Below are 16,511 nucleotides of genomic sequence, written 5' to 3'. Positions count from 1 at the left end.
TAACTTGAATTATACACACACTCACGTTCATAAAAAACAAGAACACTTTGAAAGACTAGAGACAGGAAGTTCATATTAATAAGACGTGAATTAGCATGTTCTGAAGAAATGTTTAATATTTGAACCACGTCGGCTCTCAGGTTGAAGGTATGGATCAGTGGGACTTGAGCAGACGTGCAGGATGCCTCGCAGTCGTATGCGAGAACCATACCGTCAATCGAGTGAGTTTGAAAGAGGGCGCATCATTCGCATAAGAGAACGTGATGCATCCATCCGGGAAATTGCCGCTCGTGTGGGACGATGTGTGCCGGTAGTGTAACGGGTGTGTACAGAATGATTCACAGAAGGCTGTAGAACACTATGGGGTAGGTCTGGTCTGGTCGCACCATCCGTACTCCCCACCCCCACCCCCGAGAAGATTGACACCTCATCCGAATGGCATAATAATAATAATAATTTCGTGCGGTTATTTCTAGCCGGGTGCAGCCCTTGTCAGGCAGACCCTCCGATGAGGGTGGGAGGCATCTGCCATGTGTAGGTAACTGTGTGTTATTGTGATGGAGGATAGTATTATGTGTGGTGCGTGAGTTGCAGGCATGTTGGGGACAGCACAAACACCCAGCCCCCAGGCCACTGGAATTAACCAATGAAGGTTAAAATCTCCGACCCAGTCGGGAATCGAACCCGGGACCCTCTGAACCGAAGGTCAGTACGCTGACCATATCCGAATGGCATTGCAGGACAGATCTGCATCCTCCTCGGCTCTGGCGCATCAGTGGAACAGTGTAACACATCGTACACTATCACGAGCGACAGTCCGTCGCTGTTTATTACGGTCTGGGTTACCGTCGCGTCGTCCACTTCTCCGCCTACCTTTGAAACATGCTAGACTGCAGTGGTGTATGGAACGACGTCACTCAGGACATGAATGGGAACAGATACTGTGTTTGGACGAATCCAGGTCCTGTTTGTTTGAAAATGTTGGCCGCATTTTGATTCGCCGCAGACAGGGGGAGAGGCATCTCATTGACTGCATTCACACAAGACATATAGCGCCAATTCAATGCGTTATGGTTTGGGGTGCTATTGGGTACAACCACAAATCTCTGTTGGTGCGTGTCCAAGACACTGTGACCAGTTTGGCCTACGTGAATGACATCCTGCGAACCGTAGTCATACCCTTAATGCACGACACCCCAGACGCCATATTTCAAGAGGACAATGCTCGACCACATGTTGCTGCACGAACACGTGCCTTCTTGTTGTCACAGGATGTCAGACTGCTGCCCCGGCCCGCCCGATCACCGGACTTGTCATCAATCGAAAATGTGTGGGATGTTGTCAAACGACGGGTGCGGCGCTGTGACCCAATGTCAACCACCAAAGTTGAACTGTGGAACCAGGTGAATGCAGCATGGATGGCTATACCCGAGGACTTCATTCGCGCCTTATATGCGTCGACGCCATGACGCATGGAACAAGTTATCAGTGTCCATGGATGACCCATTCCTACTAGGCAACAGGACACATGCTGAACCTAGATGACTAAAATGCTAATCGTTTCTGCAGAACATACTAATGAACATGTCCTGGGAATATGAACTTCATATCTTTAGTCTTTTAAGGTGTTCTGGTTTTCATGAACATGAGTGTATCTCTCTATACTTCAAGGCAATATATTATTCCATTTTAATCTATATTTCCTATAATTTTATCAGCAAATTGTGAATTAGATCCATTGATTATTTTAATTTCGTAATCATGAGTATCATAATTTGTTTTAAATTCTAGTCAGTAGATATATTTTAAAATTTTAATTATAATGACTTTTCGTTCCATCTCGTACCATTAGAGGCTGATGACCTAGTTGTTAGGCCCCTTTAAACAACAAACATCATATTTCCGCCCTTCAAAAATCCGACTACCTCTGCCGGGTTTGAACCAGCTATCCTGGGATCCGAAGGCCGTCACTCCACGACTGATCGACACAGGCAGCTAATACCTCGGTGATTTACGCGAAGTAGGGGTTTTCGTATGTTTCTCATGTGCCTAATCGTGCAGTTATCTATGTCATCTAATCCTCTTTCTTTGGGCAGTTCTCTTGCATCCTATGATACTAATTCTTTTACGTTGTTCTTCACACACCATCGTCCTTGTTTCCTTATTCTGCACACTATATACTTATCGATGTCAAGCACAGCCGCTGCTCTTTCTTTGTTGCTTGCCGTAAATACATAACGTTTTCCATACCACAAAAGTTGACGACATTATAAGTTTCGCGCCGAGTTTGACTACGCAAAACAGGCAGTATTCCGGGAGACATTTCATCACAGAGAGTGTGCTAACACCGTTATCACTCAGCAGTACAAGCACCTCAAGATTGCAGCGCGAAGAGGTGCTATGAACTTACAAATGGCCATGGTAGCTTGTTCCTTTTTTGTTGTTGTGCTATTTGTTTTATGTCACAGCGACACAGCTCAGTCTAATGGCGACTAAGGCAAAGGACAGGGCTAAGATTGGGAAGAAACTGACCGTAGCACCTATTAAGTTGCATATAACTTAAGGCCACGGCCGCTTCTCTCTTACTCTTAGCCTTTTGCTGTCCCTTCGTCGCCATAAAACCGATCGGTGTCGGTGAGACATAAAACAAATTGTAAAAATAATAATAATAATAATAATAATAATTATTATTATTATTATTATTATTATTATTATTATTATTATTATTATTATTATTCAGGAAGAGGAAAACAGAACTGAAATGGTTTCGACAAGTGAAGTCGGGGGTTCCGGAAGATGTCTTCATGAACAGAAATCAATTTAGATACCTTGTCAAAAAGTTCTGAAGTTTTCAGGAGACTGGGGAAGCGCTAGTGAAGAAAGCGAGATCCTATACGGAAGAGCAGAAGAAGGAAGTTGGAGAAAGTATGAAAAAATACACAGGCAGAGTGTGAAAGCAGAGCAGGATAAAAATACTGCAAAGATTGTCAAACGTGGTCCATAGACGGCCGAAACGAAAATTAAAATAATAATAACTAAATGGTTTCTATTTATCGTCCTTGAATTTATCATAACGTTAAGGGACACCGCAGAGCTGGACTTCTGCGCCCGGCAAAAGTTTTCAGATTAGTCAGATCGTATTCTTTATTAAACATAACAACGGTTACCAGTCACAAGTTTTACTAAGATATTCAATCCACTGCGCGTTTCAGAGACTTGTATATTGTTGCTTCACTGATACACAATTATTTTCATAGAATATTATACTTCTTCTTGTTTCCGAATCTGGCCGCCTAGGGACCGCATTGGACCTAAGGTTTTCTCTACTTCTTCTCCTCCCAGAACCTGTTCATCCTTTCACTTCTAATCTTCCTTTCTTTCTCAGATATGACCAGTTTGGGTCTACATTTAGGTGGTTTCTCCTGGAATGTTTAAATGCTGTCCACTCGGCTTCTAAATTATTTCTGTTTTGAATAATATCTATTGTAAGTCAATTTTCTATTGCATCTCGTTTTACCTCTTCCACCCACTTCGTCGAAGCTTTCAGTCCAGTGATGTACTTGAATATTTTCTTTGTTATCCGTTTCTCAGCCATTCTTTCTAGCTGTCCATGCCTTCTCTTTCACATGGTGACAGTGATTTTTTCGCTGTATTTGTAGAGATCATATTTTTTTATACTCCTCCACTCCCCATCAGCATTTTTCTGTGCTCCTAAAATTTTCATTAAGATTCTCCTCTCCTTTTCTTCGAGTTCTTGAATCTCAACCTTTTTAATTCACTGTCAGGCTCTCTGAAGCGTAGAGACCCTCTGTCTTTACCACTGTGCTGTAGTGTCTAAGTTTCGCCTGGTAAGATATTGCTCTTTTGTTGTATTATTGTATTATATTATATTACACTGTTATATTTAAAATTAGGAGTTATGAAAATTATGAATTTATGACATCTATTTCGTGTCGTCTGAGAAATATACAGCTGCTGCTAAAGCTTAACATTGTCTTCACATATTCTAATTATATCATTGAGCGTGTGCAAGGGATTTACTGATGTCTACAAACATCTAAAATATTCAGTTTTATCCCTGTCGCTTGTGTGTGTAAAGTGGTGAGAGAATTCTGTATATAGGATAATTAATTTCGTGTGACACCTAGATTTTGTCATACTTACGTAGCCGAAGTGTTTTCATGTGTTCTTGAAATATGATGTCAAATCCTCTTCCAGCTGCCCAATGTAAAAAAACATTCACAATTTTAATAGGTTATTTTATATTCACCAGTCTGTTTGAATTTGCTTGGTGTATTGACTGAGTGTGGCAGAATTTGAGCCAGGTTTGTTACGGTTGAGAATATGAAGAGCATATTTTGCTTCTTGATGGCTCTAGATATTTGATCTGATGCTTTTCCAATATGATAAGGCTTCAGGTATTTACAGTTCCGCTTTGTTTTTTTTCTGCAGTTTTTTTCACGATGTAGCTAAGCATTCTATCTACTATATGTGGATTGTACATAGTTTTATATGCATTTGCTCTATGAACTTATTTCCATTAGTCCTATATTCATCAGTTTTTATTATGTATTTCATAAATAAATATTTCGGTCACGGACAAGGCCTATATAAAAATATAACAAACAAAAGCAAAGTCATCTCCATACAGGCCATGAATGCCCTTGGAGGAGTGGAAGGTAAAGGCTTCCATTATCCGTAAGCTCGGCACTTAGTGGGGTAAAGTGGTTAGCTCTACATCCGACCACCTTTGCCCCCAGGAATTAATCTTTTTTGGTGTAGATTGAGTCAACCTCAAAGCCATGTTCACCTCCGGAAGTAGAAATCTCGTTTCTTACATTTTTTACTTCCTGACGGGGAACCGAACCCATGTCCTTTCGAGTGAGCCGAGCACGCCCCTACTGCCTCGGCCAGACAGACCCTTATATAAAATAATGGTTAATATTATGCTCATATTCTCTCCAGGGGCGACTTCAATTTCTCATTTATCTTCTCCTGGTATTGTAAGTATATTCCCAACACAAAGGGAGCTACACCTTCAGCAAGTAATGTCTAGGATATTTCCTTCTACGGTGATAGCCTAGTGTTTCAGCATACATCTTTTATCTATTTAAAGCGGTAAACGGTAAACGAAAAATGCAACGTGCATAGCTCGGAAGCAAAGTAAACTGTTGTTGAGTGACTTCTGTGGGCGAGCAGATGAATGTACGGTAAGTCAGCGTTCCGTGAAAGACAGTTTTCTCTCATCACCTATTTCAGATTTACAGTTCTAAATATTTCTTATTCATATTTCGTCTTGAACCGTCTGTTAAAGTGTTTGTGCATTATTTTACTTTTAATCTGAGTTTCTTCTTTGCAGATCCTGACTCAGCCACGATCGCAATCCGAGAGACATCTAGCGGGTAAGTACCAGAACTGCATGCTTGGTAGCTGTGTATGTCAGTTTGCCTATCTACAGGCGTTTGTGTCCGTGTTGTTTCCAGCTGTTCTTCCCTGCATACTGCCACAAACATTTCAAAACGTGCATCTACATTATTTCTATTTAGTCATTACTTTATGGCTATTTAGAAGGACTGAGCGGTTAAATAAGTCCTATTTTATGCCATCTGTGTTAAATTCAGAAAGTCCAATCAAATATACGTTGTAAGGGAATATTTTTTCTGATAGTATAGACCAGGGATGGCGAACCTATGAACTCACGTGCGACTAGTTGACACGTGAACACGACTTCTATGGCAGAACAGACTAACATGCTTTAGTGTTTTTAACATATGATAAATAGGTCGAAAATCTACGAACATGGCATATTTTAACATTACGCTCTTATAAAGAAAAATGTCATAATTAATACTATGGCCATATTTTTTACAAATTATATTAGTTTAATGCAAAAACTTATCTTAAAAATATTACCCGTTTTCGAAATGTAATTTCCAGTGATGTTTGCAAAATAAAATTATGAAATAGGTTACGTCGCGCATTCCTATCTACGAAATGTCACTGTAAAATTTGTCACAAATGGAACATAATAATTGCTTTTACACAGTTGAAGTCTAAAATCTGCGGTAAATTAAGAAATATTTTATTTTTGGAGAATATTTTGTACACCTACTTTACTACTTTACAAGTACCTTTGGTGCTACGCTCACAGTAACACACGTATGTCTTTTGTTTGTCTTACACTTTCAACAATTTCGTGTGTGATGTCTGTATTCACTGAAGTTCTTTGCTTTCGTATCATTGCTTCAGTTGTCAATGACATCATTTCCCGAACTGTATCGCGATATGCAAGATCTAATAGGAGACAAAAAGCTATTGCCAATGTACATAAGAAGAATTCTGTGGACTAGTGATTTATTGGTCCAGGGATAATGCTATTTTCGTTCGAACAAAAATAAAAAATATTTATTGGTCCAGGGATCATGCTATTTTTCTTTCAACAAAAATCATTTTTGTGGTACCTGCGATATTTCTCTGTAATGTGCAGCACCAAGTTGTTGAATGCGTCCTTAGTTGTTTTTTCGTAGAGTTCCAGCCACATCACTATAACATGGTCATTTGCCTCATTGAAGAACGAAATAACATCGTGAATGCTGTTGACCTCCATTTTGCTGTTTGAACTGGCCACTGTAGTCATGTGGACAAAGATAATGAGAATCCACAGACAGAGCACTCCCATTCCTCGGTGCTAGCCCTGGACCTCAAGAAATTAACAAAAGACGACACCAGCAGCGGAATACGACATAAAGGAGTCCTGTCTGCAGGCCTTAAGTATGTATTCATATTTCTCTAATAACGACGGTATTTCTTAATTTACCGCAGATTTTTCACTTAATTTAAGTAAAAGCAATTATTATGTTCCATTTGTGACAAATTTTACAGTGACATATCGTAGATAGTAATGCGCGATCTAACCTATATGAAATATTCAGTCGAATGGATTTGTATATAATGCAAACTAATACGTAAATTAAGTCAAACGAGAGGGTTTCATGATAATTTTAAAGGAAGGTAACTGGTGGCACATTGGATAGTAAAATGTTATAAACAATACCTTAATTGACAAGCTAGTCGCAAAAGGTTTGCCATCGCTAGTGCCATGGCACGCAAATTGCTTCTACGACCCTACATGCTGAGAACAGGTAAAGCTACAAACTACAAACTTCCTTTGTACGAAACCCTGAGGTGCAATCGTCCATTAGGGCTGTGTCTTGCCAAGACGACTGCTGCCAAGGCAGATGACCTGCAAGTACTGGAGTACCACGTAGTCGTGACCGCGTCTGGTGCCTCTCTTATCATTTATCTCACCTGGTTGAGTGGCAGGGAATCGAACCCAGGGTTCTTTCGGGTAAGAGGTGGGTACGCTACACCTCGCCACGGGGCTGGCTTTCAGCACCTTGATCTGTGCTTATAACTTCTGTGGGATCAAAGAGGACTCTGTATGAGCATTCCTGTTTTCATGAATAAACAAAATTACATTACTGAATTTAACAATTCTTTTTTTGCTATTGGCTTTACGTCGCACCGACCCAGATAGGTCTTATGGCGACGATAGGATAGGAAAGGCCTGGGAGTTGGAAGGGAGCGGCCGTGGTCTTAATTAAGGTACAGTCCCGGCATTTTCCTGGTGTGAAAATGGGAAACAACGGAAAACCAGCTTCAGGACTGCCGACAGTGGGATTCGAACCCACTATCTCCCGGATGCAAACTCGCAACCGCGTGCTCCTAACCGCACGGCCAACTCGCCCGGTAAATATGATTTTCTAGACAATGAGTTCCGAATAATTTTTCATAACTGGGGCAGTAGATGTGCTCTGCTGGGGCTCCAGTGACGCGCAATTCAGAACGTTATTTATTTAAAATGTACTGCTGTATTCCCGTTGTCATTGAAAGTGAACAAATACACCTACTGCAATTGAATGTGTCGGAATATCGACTATTATTCATATGGATATGTAGAATTACAGCTTTAGTTTCCTGTTTGTAATGCTTTAAAAACATATTGACCTATACCTGAGTAGGAAAATGGCTGTGTGAGTTTCACATTTAAGCTCGTGCTTCCCGGATATTGCAGCACAGATTTCCTGTTTGCAGGACTTCCCTTGGGATACGATCCGCAAAGGGACAGTTCGTCGTTCTCGTTGAGCCGTCCACTGGGTGAGCATGTCCTCGACTGACATTCCACTTACAACGTTCTGTCCCCTCGAGTGAACGACTTGTTAGGAAGAGAATTCATCACTGCGGATGACTTATGTTTTGCGGTGGCGAATTTTAACGTTTTGATTTGTACATTTAGCACTTTGGAGCGTTTAGGCATTTTAAATGTAGTGTCTAAGAGTGCTTTGAAGGAAATTATAACTACATTGTGATAAGCGGATAATACTTTTGATTATATTAACGTGAAATTATGGGTTGCCTGGCTGAGGAGGTAAAGGCGTGTTCGGTTCACCCGAGAGGACGTGGGTTCGATTCCCCGTCAGGGAGTCAAAAAATTTGAGAAAAGAGGATTTCACTTCCGGAGGTGCACATGGCACTGAGGTTTACTCAGCCTACACCAAAAATGAGTATCATGCTAATTCCTGCCGACAAAGGCGGCTGGGTTACGGATGGTGAAATCATTTACCTTCCACCACCCCAGGGACCTTCATGGCCTGTACGGAGATGACTTTACTATGACTGAATGTGAAATTAAAATCGCATGTGCGCAAAACTATAATAAAATACAAATGCATGTATTATAATATTATTTTACCTTTCTTGTAAATGTACAGTATATAGGCTAAAGTTTCATGAGTATGAACGCGGCTGTGTCTGGCATTGCCATGTGATAGGTGTTGTGAAATGAAGCATATAGTCAATCTTCTTCTTTTTCTTCATTTTCTACTGCTTCTTCCCACACCTGTGGGGTCTCGGGTGCGAACTGTGTCGCATACGTGGATTTGGCCCTGTTATACGGCCGGATGCCCTTCCTGACGCCAACCCTATATGGAGGGATAAAAATTTCATGATGTTCCGTACTGAACTGTATCACAATTAAATTGAAATAACAGATAACCTAGTTGAACCTATTCAGTACAAGTAAATCTGAAATGTAGTGTTAAATTCTTATTTAATTATAAGTGAAAGCGATACCGGTTTTGACCCCAATCTGGGTCATCATCACCTTCGACCCCAATTTGGGTCATCATCAGCCGAATAAAAATACAAAAACAATGAATAGGAAAACAAGAAATTAAAGGATGAGTCTTTCACAAAATCAGTTGATGAAGCAATATAAGATAATGGGGATTAGCACTGCGCGATTTTAAATCGTAAAATCTAGGAGAAGTAGAAGGTCAGTAAGGCGCAGTCTTCTGAAGAGTAGCACAACACGCAAAGTTCGGCACTGTGTCTCAAAATGTTTACGAGAAGAGGTGAACAGTCAAGTGAGCAAGCCTGCATATACTGTCAGAGACAATGCACTCTATCGTCTCGAAAGTGTGTTCGATAATTTTGAAACTATGTTTCTTTCAAATGTCACGACATTTTGGTAAATATTTTTTCTCTTCTTCGCACCACAATTTTTTCGAATATTCGCTATTTGATTCTGCTTTGCCGTATACTCGAGACAAATCAAATGACACCTCACATGACGTGCTACCACGCCAGAGTGCAGAGCTACACTAATTGTTTTTTTTTCTATTTGCTTTACGTCACACCGATATAGATATGCCTTATGGCGACGATGGGATAGGAAAGGGTTAGGAGTTAGAAGGAAGCGGCCGTGGCCTTAATTAAGGTACAGCCCCAGCATTTGCCTGGTGTGAAAATGGAAAACCACGGAAGACCATCTTCAGGGCTGCCGACAGTGGGGCTCGAACCCACTATCTCCCGATTACTGGATACCGGCCGCATTTAAGCGACTGCAGCTATCGAGCTCGGTACACTAATTGTTAGCCGCGCGGCACGACGCTTTTAGTACAAACGTGCACATTAATGGTGTCCCGACATAAACAATCAACACTGCCCCACTCCAGTACTGAAAAGAAGAGGAGAGAGTGAAGGGGTAGTGTTGAAGGCCAATCCAGTAAAAAACATGGGGGAAGGGAGTGAAGTGGTAGTGTCGAAGGCACAATGACTCACCTTCTCGCTTGACGCATTGCTGCATGGACTGCATGCAGACAGCCCGCTACAAGACTTCGTTGTGATCGAAAAGGGCACAATGGCGGATGTATTTGAAGTACAGCATTAGGTTACCTACTCGTCCGGCCCCGCGGTGTACGGGGCAACGCGTCCGGCCGCAAGGGTTCGATTCCCGGCCGGGTGAGGGGGTTTTAATTGTAAATGATTATATCCCTGGCCTGGGGACTGCGTGTTTGTGTTGTCCTTAACATTTCTCACATTCAACACTCAACACTTCCGCAATTCCAATTACATGCAGGTTCATATATTGTGCAAGCAGGGGCAAAAGAACTCTATAGTTCGACGCCCCGAACAAATAGCATTTTAACATTAAAAAAATTAAAAAGTAACCTACTCTCTTAATTACAGTATTAAGAGGTAAAGGAGGTTTTTAACCGAAAAGTATTTTATACTAGTTAGGAATATTTTATAGCTGCGTTATATCGGGTCTACCAATCCTTCTTCACCTCGTTCTTGCCATATTTCCATCCATCTCCGAACTGTCTTAAGACTGCATGGTATTGCTTGTGCTATTGCTTGGGACCATGTGAGCCTCCCACATGCCAATAATATGGCCTCGATTCACCTATGATAGGATAGGAGCCATCTTATTACAATGTTACAGTATAACGCCGGAATACACACACTGTGTATTCAGCACTAGCCTACCTGTTCACTCCCTTCCCCTCCTTTTCAGTACTGGAGTGGCCTTCAACACTATCCCTTTACTCTCTCCCCTCCTTTTCAGTACTGGAGTGAGGCAGTGTTGATTGTTTATGTCGAGACACCATTAATGTGCGTGCGTGTACCTCAAGATGGCGGCATTGCATCACCTCGATTAAATAATAGCAAGGTCAGAATTCTGTTGTTAAGTACATTCCTTCCTCTTTACAATGAGATGTTGAACACCGTCCTCACACATGATGTTTAGAAATTACCGTACATAGGAAGTCCGGTTAAACGCGGTCCGATTCACCGTGAATTCGGATTGAACACGGTACAAAGTATGTCTCCGAAAAAATCATGAATACAATTCTTATTTTTAAATGTAGCAAGAAACTGCAATACAATATGTAACTGTTACCGATTCCGCGCTATACAAAACTTCAAGGCATGGCTGGATGGGGTTTAGAAGTTGTGTGTCTTTCTATTCACAGATATAACGGGATTTGAAAAATTGGCCAAGCTTTTGTGATACACAGGGGAAAGTTCAGATGACTTTACTTTCATCCCCTGACTGCACCAGCGCTTACGAAACAAGTGACCAACACGGTCAGTGGCAGACGACCTCTTAGTTAAGTCCTGAGTTCGGTGCAGGTGTTGTGATATCAGAAAAAACTAAAGCATACACTGTGAACGAAAAATAGAAGATAATCCATCGTGTGAAGAACGGAATGTCGAATGTATGTATTTTAGGAACAATGTCTTTCATAAAATTGTCTTCACTTGTAGCCTTCTATTTCCCCAATTTTCCGCGACAACGGCGTTAAATCGAACTTCTACTATATTTGGCATGGTTCAATGACAATTCAAAGGAAGTCATAGAACATACCTAAATAGTTTGTTCTGTCATTCGTATTCTCCTATCACTTACTGTTGAATTGTATTTACTTAATTATATTCCATCACTTTTAATATTTGTAGGACCTCAAATACATTACAGAGCTGCTTATGATAACTTTAGGTATTTGAGCTCGACATCCAACAGCATTATCGGGCATTCAAAGTGTGCACAAACTCATCACTTAGGGCCGATGAACTTCGATGTTAGGCCCCTTAAAACAACGAGCAAGCAACTCATCACTTTAGTTTCCGTGAGAAAAATAAAAAATCACACAAATTAAGTTTTTTAAATCATCGGTTTTGCGTGTGATTGCATTTTAGTATAAATTTTGCATTTGGAGTCAATATTTTAATTTCGTTTTCAAAAAGTAGTTTGCAGGTTGTGAAAAATGAAAACACAAAAGTGCGAGCTTGTATGAGCCTTTGCGAAAACAAACCGCCTCTACAAGGCATTGCTTCCTCTAGGTACTGAACGTGGAGTTAGTGAAATATTTGGATGTGAAGTTGTCGGATGACATTCAACTGTGAGATCTCTGTTTCAGGAAATGCGTTAAAACATTTAGGGGAAATTTCGTATTTTCGTTTATGATGGTTCCTTCGTCAGAGTGTGAGACAAACTTGTCTTCGTGAGAGCACTGGCGTATCTTATTTGGCGACGCACCTTTCACTGCTTCTGTGATCCAAAATACAGCATTGAGCCGAGAGACAGTCATTTCCTGGCCTAATGCTATCTCGGCCATCTTAGATTCATTCGGAGTACTCATGTACTTAAAATGATTTAGGATGGCAATTGAAGTATATTTTCCGTTGTACAGTAACAAATTCTCCTTCTGTTTACGCGTCAGACAGGTTCCGCTAGATACAGATAATGAATATTAAACTATAATTTACTGGATCGGGATTTTTTTTTATGTAGACAGGTATCCGGTTCATAAAAGTTCCGCTGAAGTTATATTATTATTATTATTATTATTATTATTATTATTATTATTATTATTATTATTAATATTATTTGCGTATGGACCCTGTTGGATCACGCATTACATTTATGATTCGCCTTTTTAACAGACGTATTGCTTTCATTCTTTCACTGTGTGCCTGCTTCCTTTCTTCTGACCACTTAGTCCCCGATCTTTTAGGGACTTCATTCTCTGGCTTTACTACCCAACTCTTTATCTTGTTTCTGTCCAGTATTTCTGATGGTTCTATCTGGGCCTTTTCTAGATCATTTTTAACATCTTGTATCCATGGTACGTTCTTCAGTTTTTCAGTATATGTTAAAATCTTGTAGCCTTGAAGACAGCAGTCTGTGAACGTGTCCATAGAATTTCAGTCTTCGTTTCCTGACGTCTGGGGCAAGGTTAGACAGTCTTTCTGTAGCTTTGCGTGATTTCAGCCTATACCCTTATTCTTTTTTCTCTGGGCCCAGAATTTTCGTCAAACTTTTTCTTTCCTCCTTCAAGATGTATTGAAGATCACCTTTATTATTAAGTAGCAAGATTTCACTTGCATACAGCACTTCAGGTTTAATCACCGTATTATAATGTGTGATTTTTGTGTGTATGGACATGCATTTCTTGTTGTAGATGTCACGGGTTCTCCAATATGCTCTTTTGAGTTTTTGTAATCGAATTTTCTGTGCTTCCTTTTCCACCCTGTTGGTTCTAGGATCTCACCGAGATATTTGAAGTATGGAACTCGTTTGATCTGCCCATATTATTATTATTATTATTATTATTATTATTATTATTATTATTATTATTATTATTATTATTATTATTATTATTATCAGATGAGAGGGACAATAGTGAGATTTGCGAAGGAAGTAGAAGGCAGAAGCAGTTGATGTTCCCAAGATCAGCACCCACCTTACCTAGAACTGAACCTCTCTTAATCTTTCTGAATACCTGGACATTTTACGTAAAAATCTGTTTCGCTTCTTCTGAAGTAACTACGACTGTTCTAATAACGACAAGGAGTGACTTCTCATCCCTGTCTTATGAATTACCTGAAATGCAACAAGTTTGTTGAGAGTCAGCAGCTTCAACGATTATTGAGTCTCATGATCTCGTTAGCCAAGTGCGGTAATTAGACTCGTAACGCTAGCAGGTGGTGCTTGCAATCTAACAAGCTAAGATTGATTCTTGTCTGCTTGTTAACGCCGACTAACCATTTATTACGACGGAGATTACTCAACTTGGGGAACGATATAATTAGTTCATAAGCGTGTTTCTGACATTACCGTCGATTCAATGTGTAAAATTCATGAGGGGTCATTGTTGTTTACACCGAGATGTTCGTATCAAATTTGTAAATATGGACGGTAGGAGAGAGAACTGTTACGTTTCTGCCAGTTTGTTACAGACTTTTCGAGCTAACCCAGGCGTTAAGTTGTCCTCATTACAGATCATGTCATTTTCCCATTTTTAATAGAAATCGATGATCCTGTAGTTCGAATCCCTCGTAAATTTATAGGCTTAGTCGCTTATGAACACGAGGTTTTACATTATATAACAACAACAACAACAACAACAACGGAAACTTCTTGTGGTTCGGATTTTACATTAAACTGTATGCCTCATGGTTATGTTTACAATATCAACAGTCGGTTAAAATTCCAATCTACTGTAAAGAGTAGGAACCACTGCATACAACAAATGTGTCTGACTTCTCGTTGTATATCAGTAGACTTTTTAACATATCTATACAAAGTGATAATTGATGAGAATCAGGCGGTGAATGTCTGAAATAATTAACCCTGTTAACTAGACATGCACCAATGAATGAACATAAACATAATTATGGCTGGTTTCGATCGAAATCACTTGTATTCACAATTAAGGTCGCACAGCTTTTCTTGTTAATATGGAACAGTGCCCCAATTAATAACGAATCACGTCATTGCGCTATTCAGTGCTTATTAATCACGTTTTGAATATGTATTAGTAGATTGTAGTTTTATGACGGTAAACTGTTACCTTCGTGATTACGACAGGTTATCGCTGTACCAACACCTCCACATAATAACGCTGTCCGCTCCAATTACACTTGATTGGTGTTTGTTGAGCCAACCTTTGCATAGGACGTTCTAAGCACGCACAGATGCGAACACTGTCATTGATTTATCTCAGTAATTAAATAATTTTTTTCTAATTTAATATTCTATTTTTAATTTAGAGTTCCTAGAAAAATATATTGAAGGGAAAATTTTATTCAAATATTCTTGACATAATTTAATGAAGTTACAATGCTGAAATAAAATAATTTTAAAACGATGTTCCTGACAGAATTTCATCCTACGGGAGTTCTTTTACGTGCCAGTACATCTGCCGACAAGAGACTGATGTATTTGAGCACCTTAAAATATCACCGGACTGGGCCAGGATCGATCCTGCCATGTTGGGATCAGAAGGCTAGCGCCTCAATCGTCTGAGCCACTTTTAATCTTTTACTATCCGGTTTCATTCACTGATTTTAAAGGAATTTTCAGTTACATAGCTATGTACAACCGGTTTATAATTATTACTATCTCATTCCAACAGACAATTATTGTGTGCCCTAACAGTTTGTAAAATACACAAATGCAGTAGATGAGTGAAACTTTGCGTAGTCGTGATGGACCTATTCGTTTATATATAATATCAACAACCGTTTCTATTGGTGTAGATTATAAGAGACCCTTGGGTGCCAGAATTGTCCCAGAGGAGATATTTTAGGATCTGGAAGGCGGTAGGAATTACTCTCAATTGAACACTTTAGAAGTATGGAAAAAATGAAATGAAATGAAATGAAATGAAATGAAATGAAATGGCTTTTAGTGCCGGGAGTGTCCGAGGACAAGTTCGGCTCACCAGGTGCATGTCTTTCGATTTGACTCCCGTAGGCGACCTGCGCGTCGTGATGAGGATGAAATGATGATGAAGACAACACATACACCCAGCCCCCGTGCCAGCAAAATTAATCAATGAAGGTTAAAATTCCCGACCCTGTCGTGAATCGAACCCGGGACCCCTGTGGCCAAAGGCCAGCACGCCAACCATTTAGCCATGGATAGAAGTATGGACCTAAGCTTTGATAATCAACAACAATACAGGTTCTAATGGCAAAGTGTATACGTAGGTTATATTCTAAGTGTAATAGTTGGAAGTGATCCTGTATGATGCAATGGTCTCACGTGGCTGGTTGCAGAACGGTGGGGCTAGAAATGCAACTTAAAGTTACACGAGCCGTCTGAGCAGGCAACTAGCTCTGTTGGATGAAAACTACTCACAAGCCTGTATACAAGAATAGGAGTAATGGAACAACAAACGAAGTGTGCAAACACCACCACCACCACCACCACCACCACCACCACCACCACCACCACCACCACCACCACCAGAAGCAGCAGCAGCATTACTACTACTGCTTCTACGAAGGGCTCAAATATACTTCATTATAATTAATTACACATATAATCATATTTGATTTTAAAAATCCGACATTCATTATCCTGGATTCTAACCACTATGCCACTCGGGTATTGCATAGGCTCAGGGTTTTATTATTGGCCATTTCAAGGATTTTTATTCTGGACTTCAGGGCTCTGTTTCGAGAGACCACATGATAAACTGTCTGATATGAGAGACGGTGAGTCCGGCCACGAAATCAAGCAATACTGCTGAGGATTACGTCACAATGACCATATCACATACGAATATCTGTAAGCAATCTGGATGGGCAACAGTCGACCTGACCGATGACACAGGTTTGTTTGTTTGTTTGTTTGTGGTAAGAGGAAAGATTAT

The 16,511-nt window shown here is 40.2% G+C and overlaps 1 protein-coding gene across 1 annotated transcript in view; it reads left to right on the top strand.

Annotated features, from left to right (window-relative positions):
- Window positions 1-16,165, top strand: part of LOC136866806 (mucin-20) — a 561,782-nt gene extending 545,617 nt beyond the window's left edge. The window contains exons 6-7 of the mRNA XM_067143911.2: window positions 5,360-5,460; window positions 16,015-16,165. Coding sequence (XP_067000012.2) covers window positions 5,360-5,460; window positions 16,015-16,165 — 252 coding nt within the window. The remainder of the gene's footprint in view (window positions 1-5,359; window positions 5,461-16,014) is intronic.
- Window positions 16,166-16,511: the final 346 nt, after the last annotated feature.

The sequence above is a fragment of the Anabrus simplex genome, chromosome 3, assembly GCF_040414725.1.
Source record: "Anabrus simplex isolate iqAnaSimp1 chromosome 3, ASM4041472v1, whole genome shotgun sequence".
NCBI classification, from domain to species: Eukaryota; Metazoa; Arthropoda; class Insecta; order Orthoptera; family Tettigoniidae; genus Anabrus; species Anabrus simplex.
The sequence above is the reverse complement of the archived record's forward strand: the minus strand, read 5'-3'. Positions and strand labels throughout refer to the sequence as shown.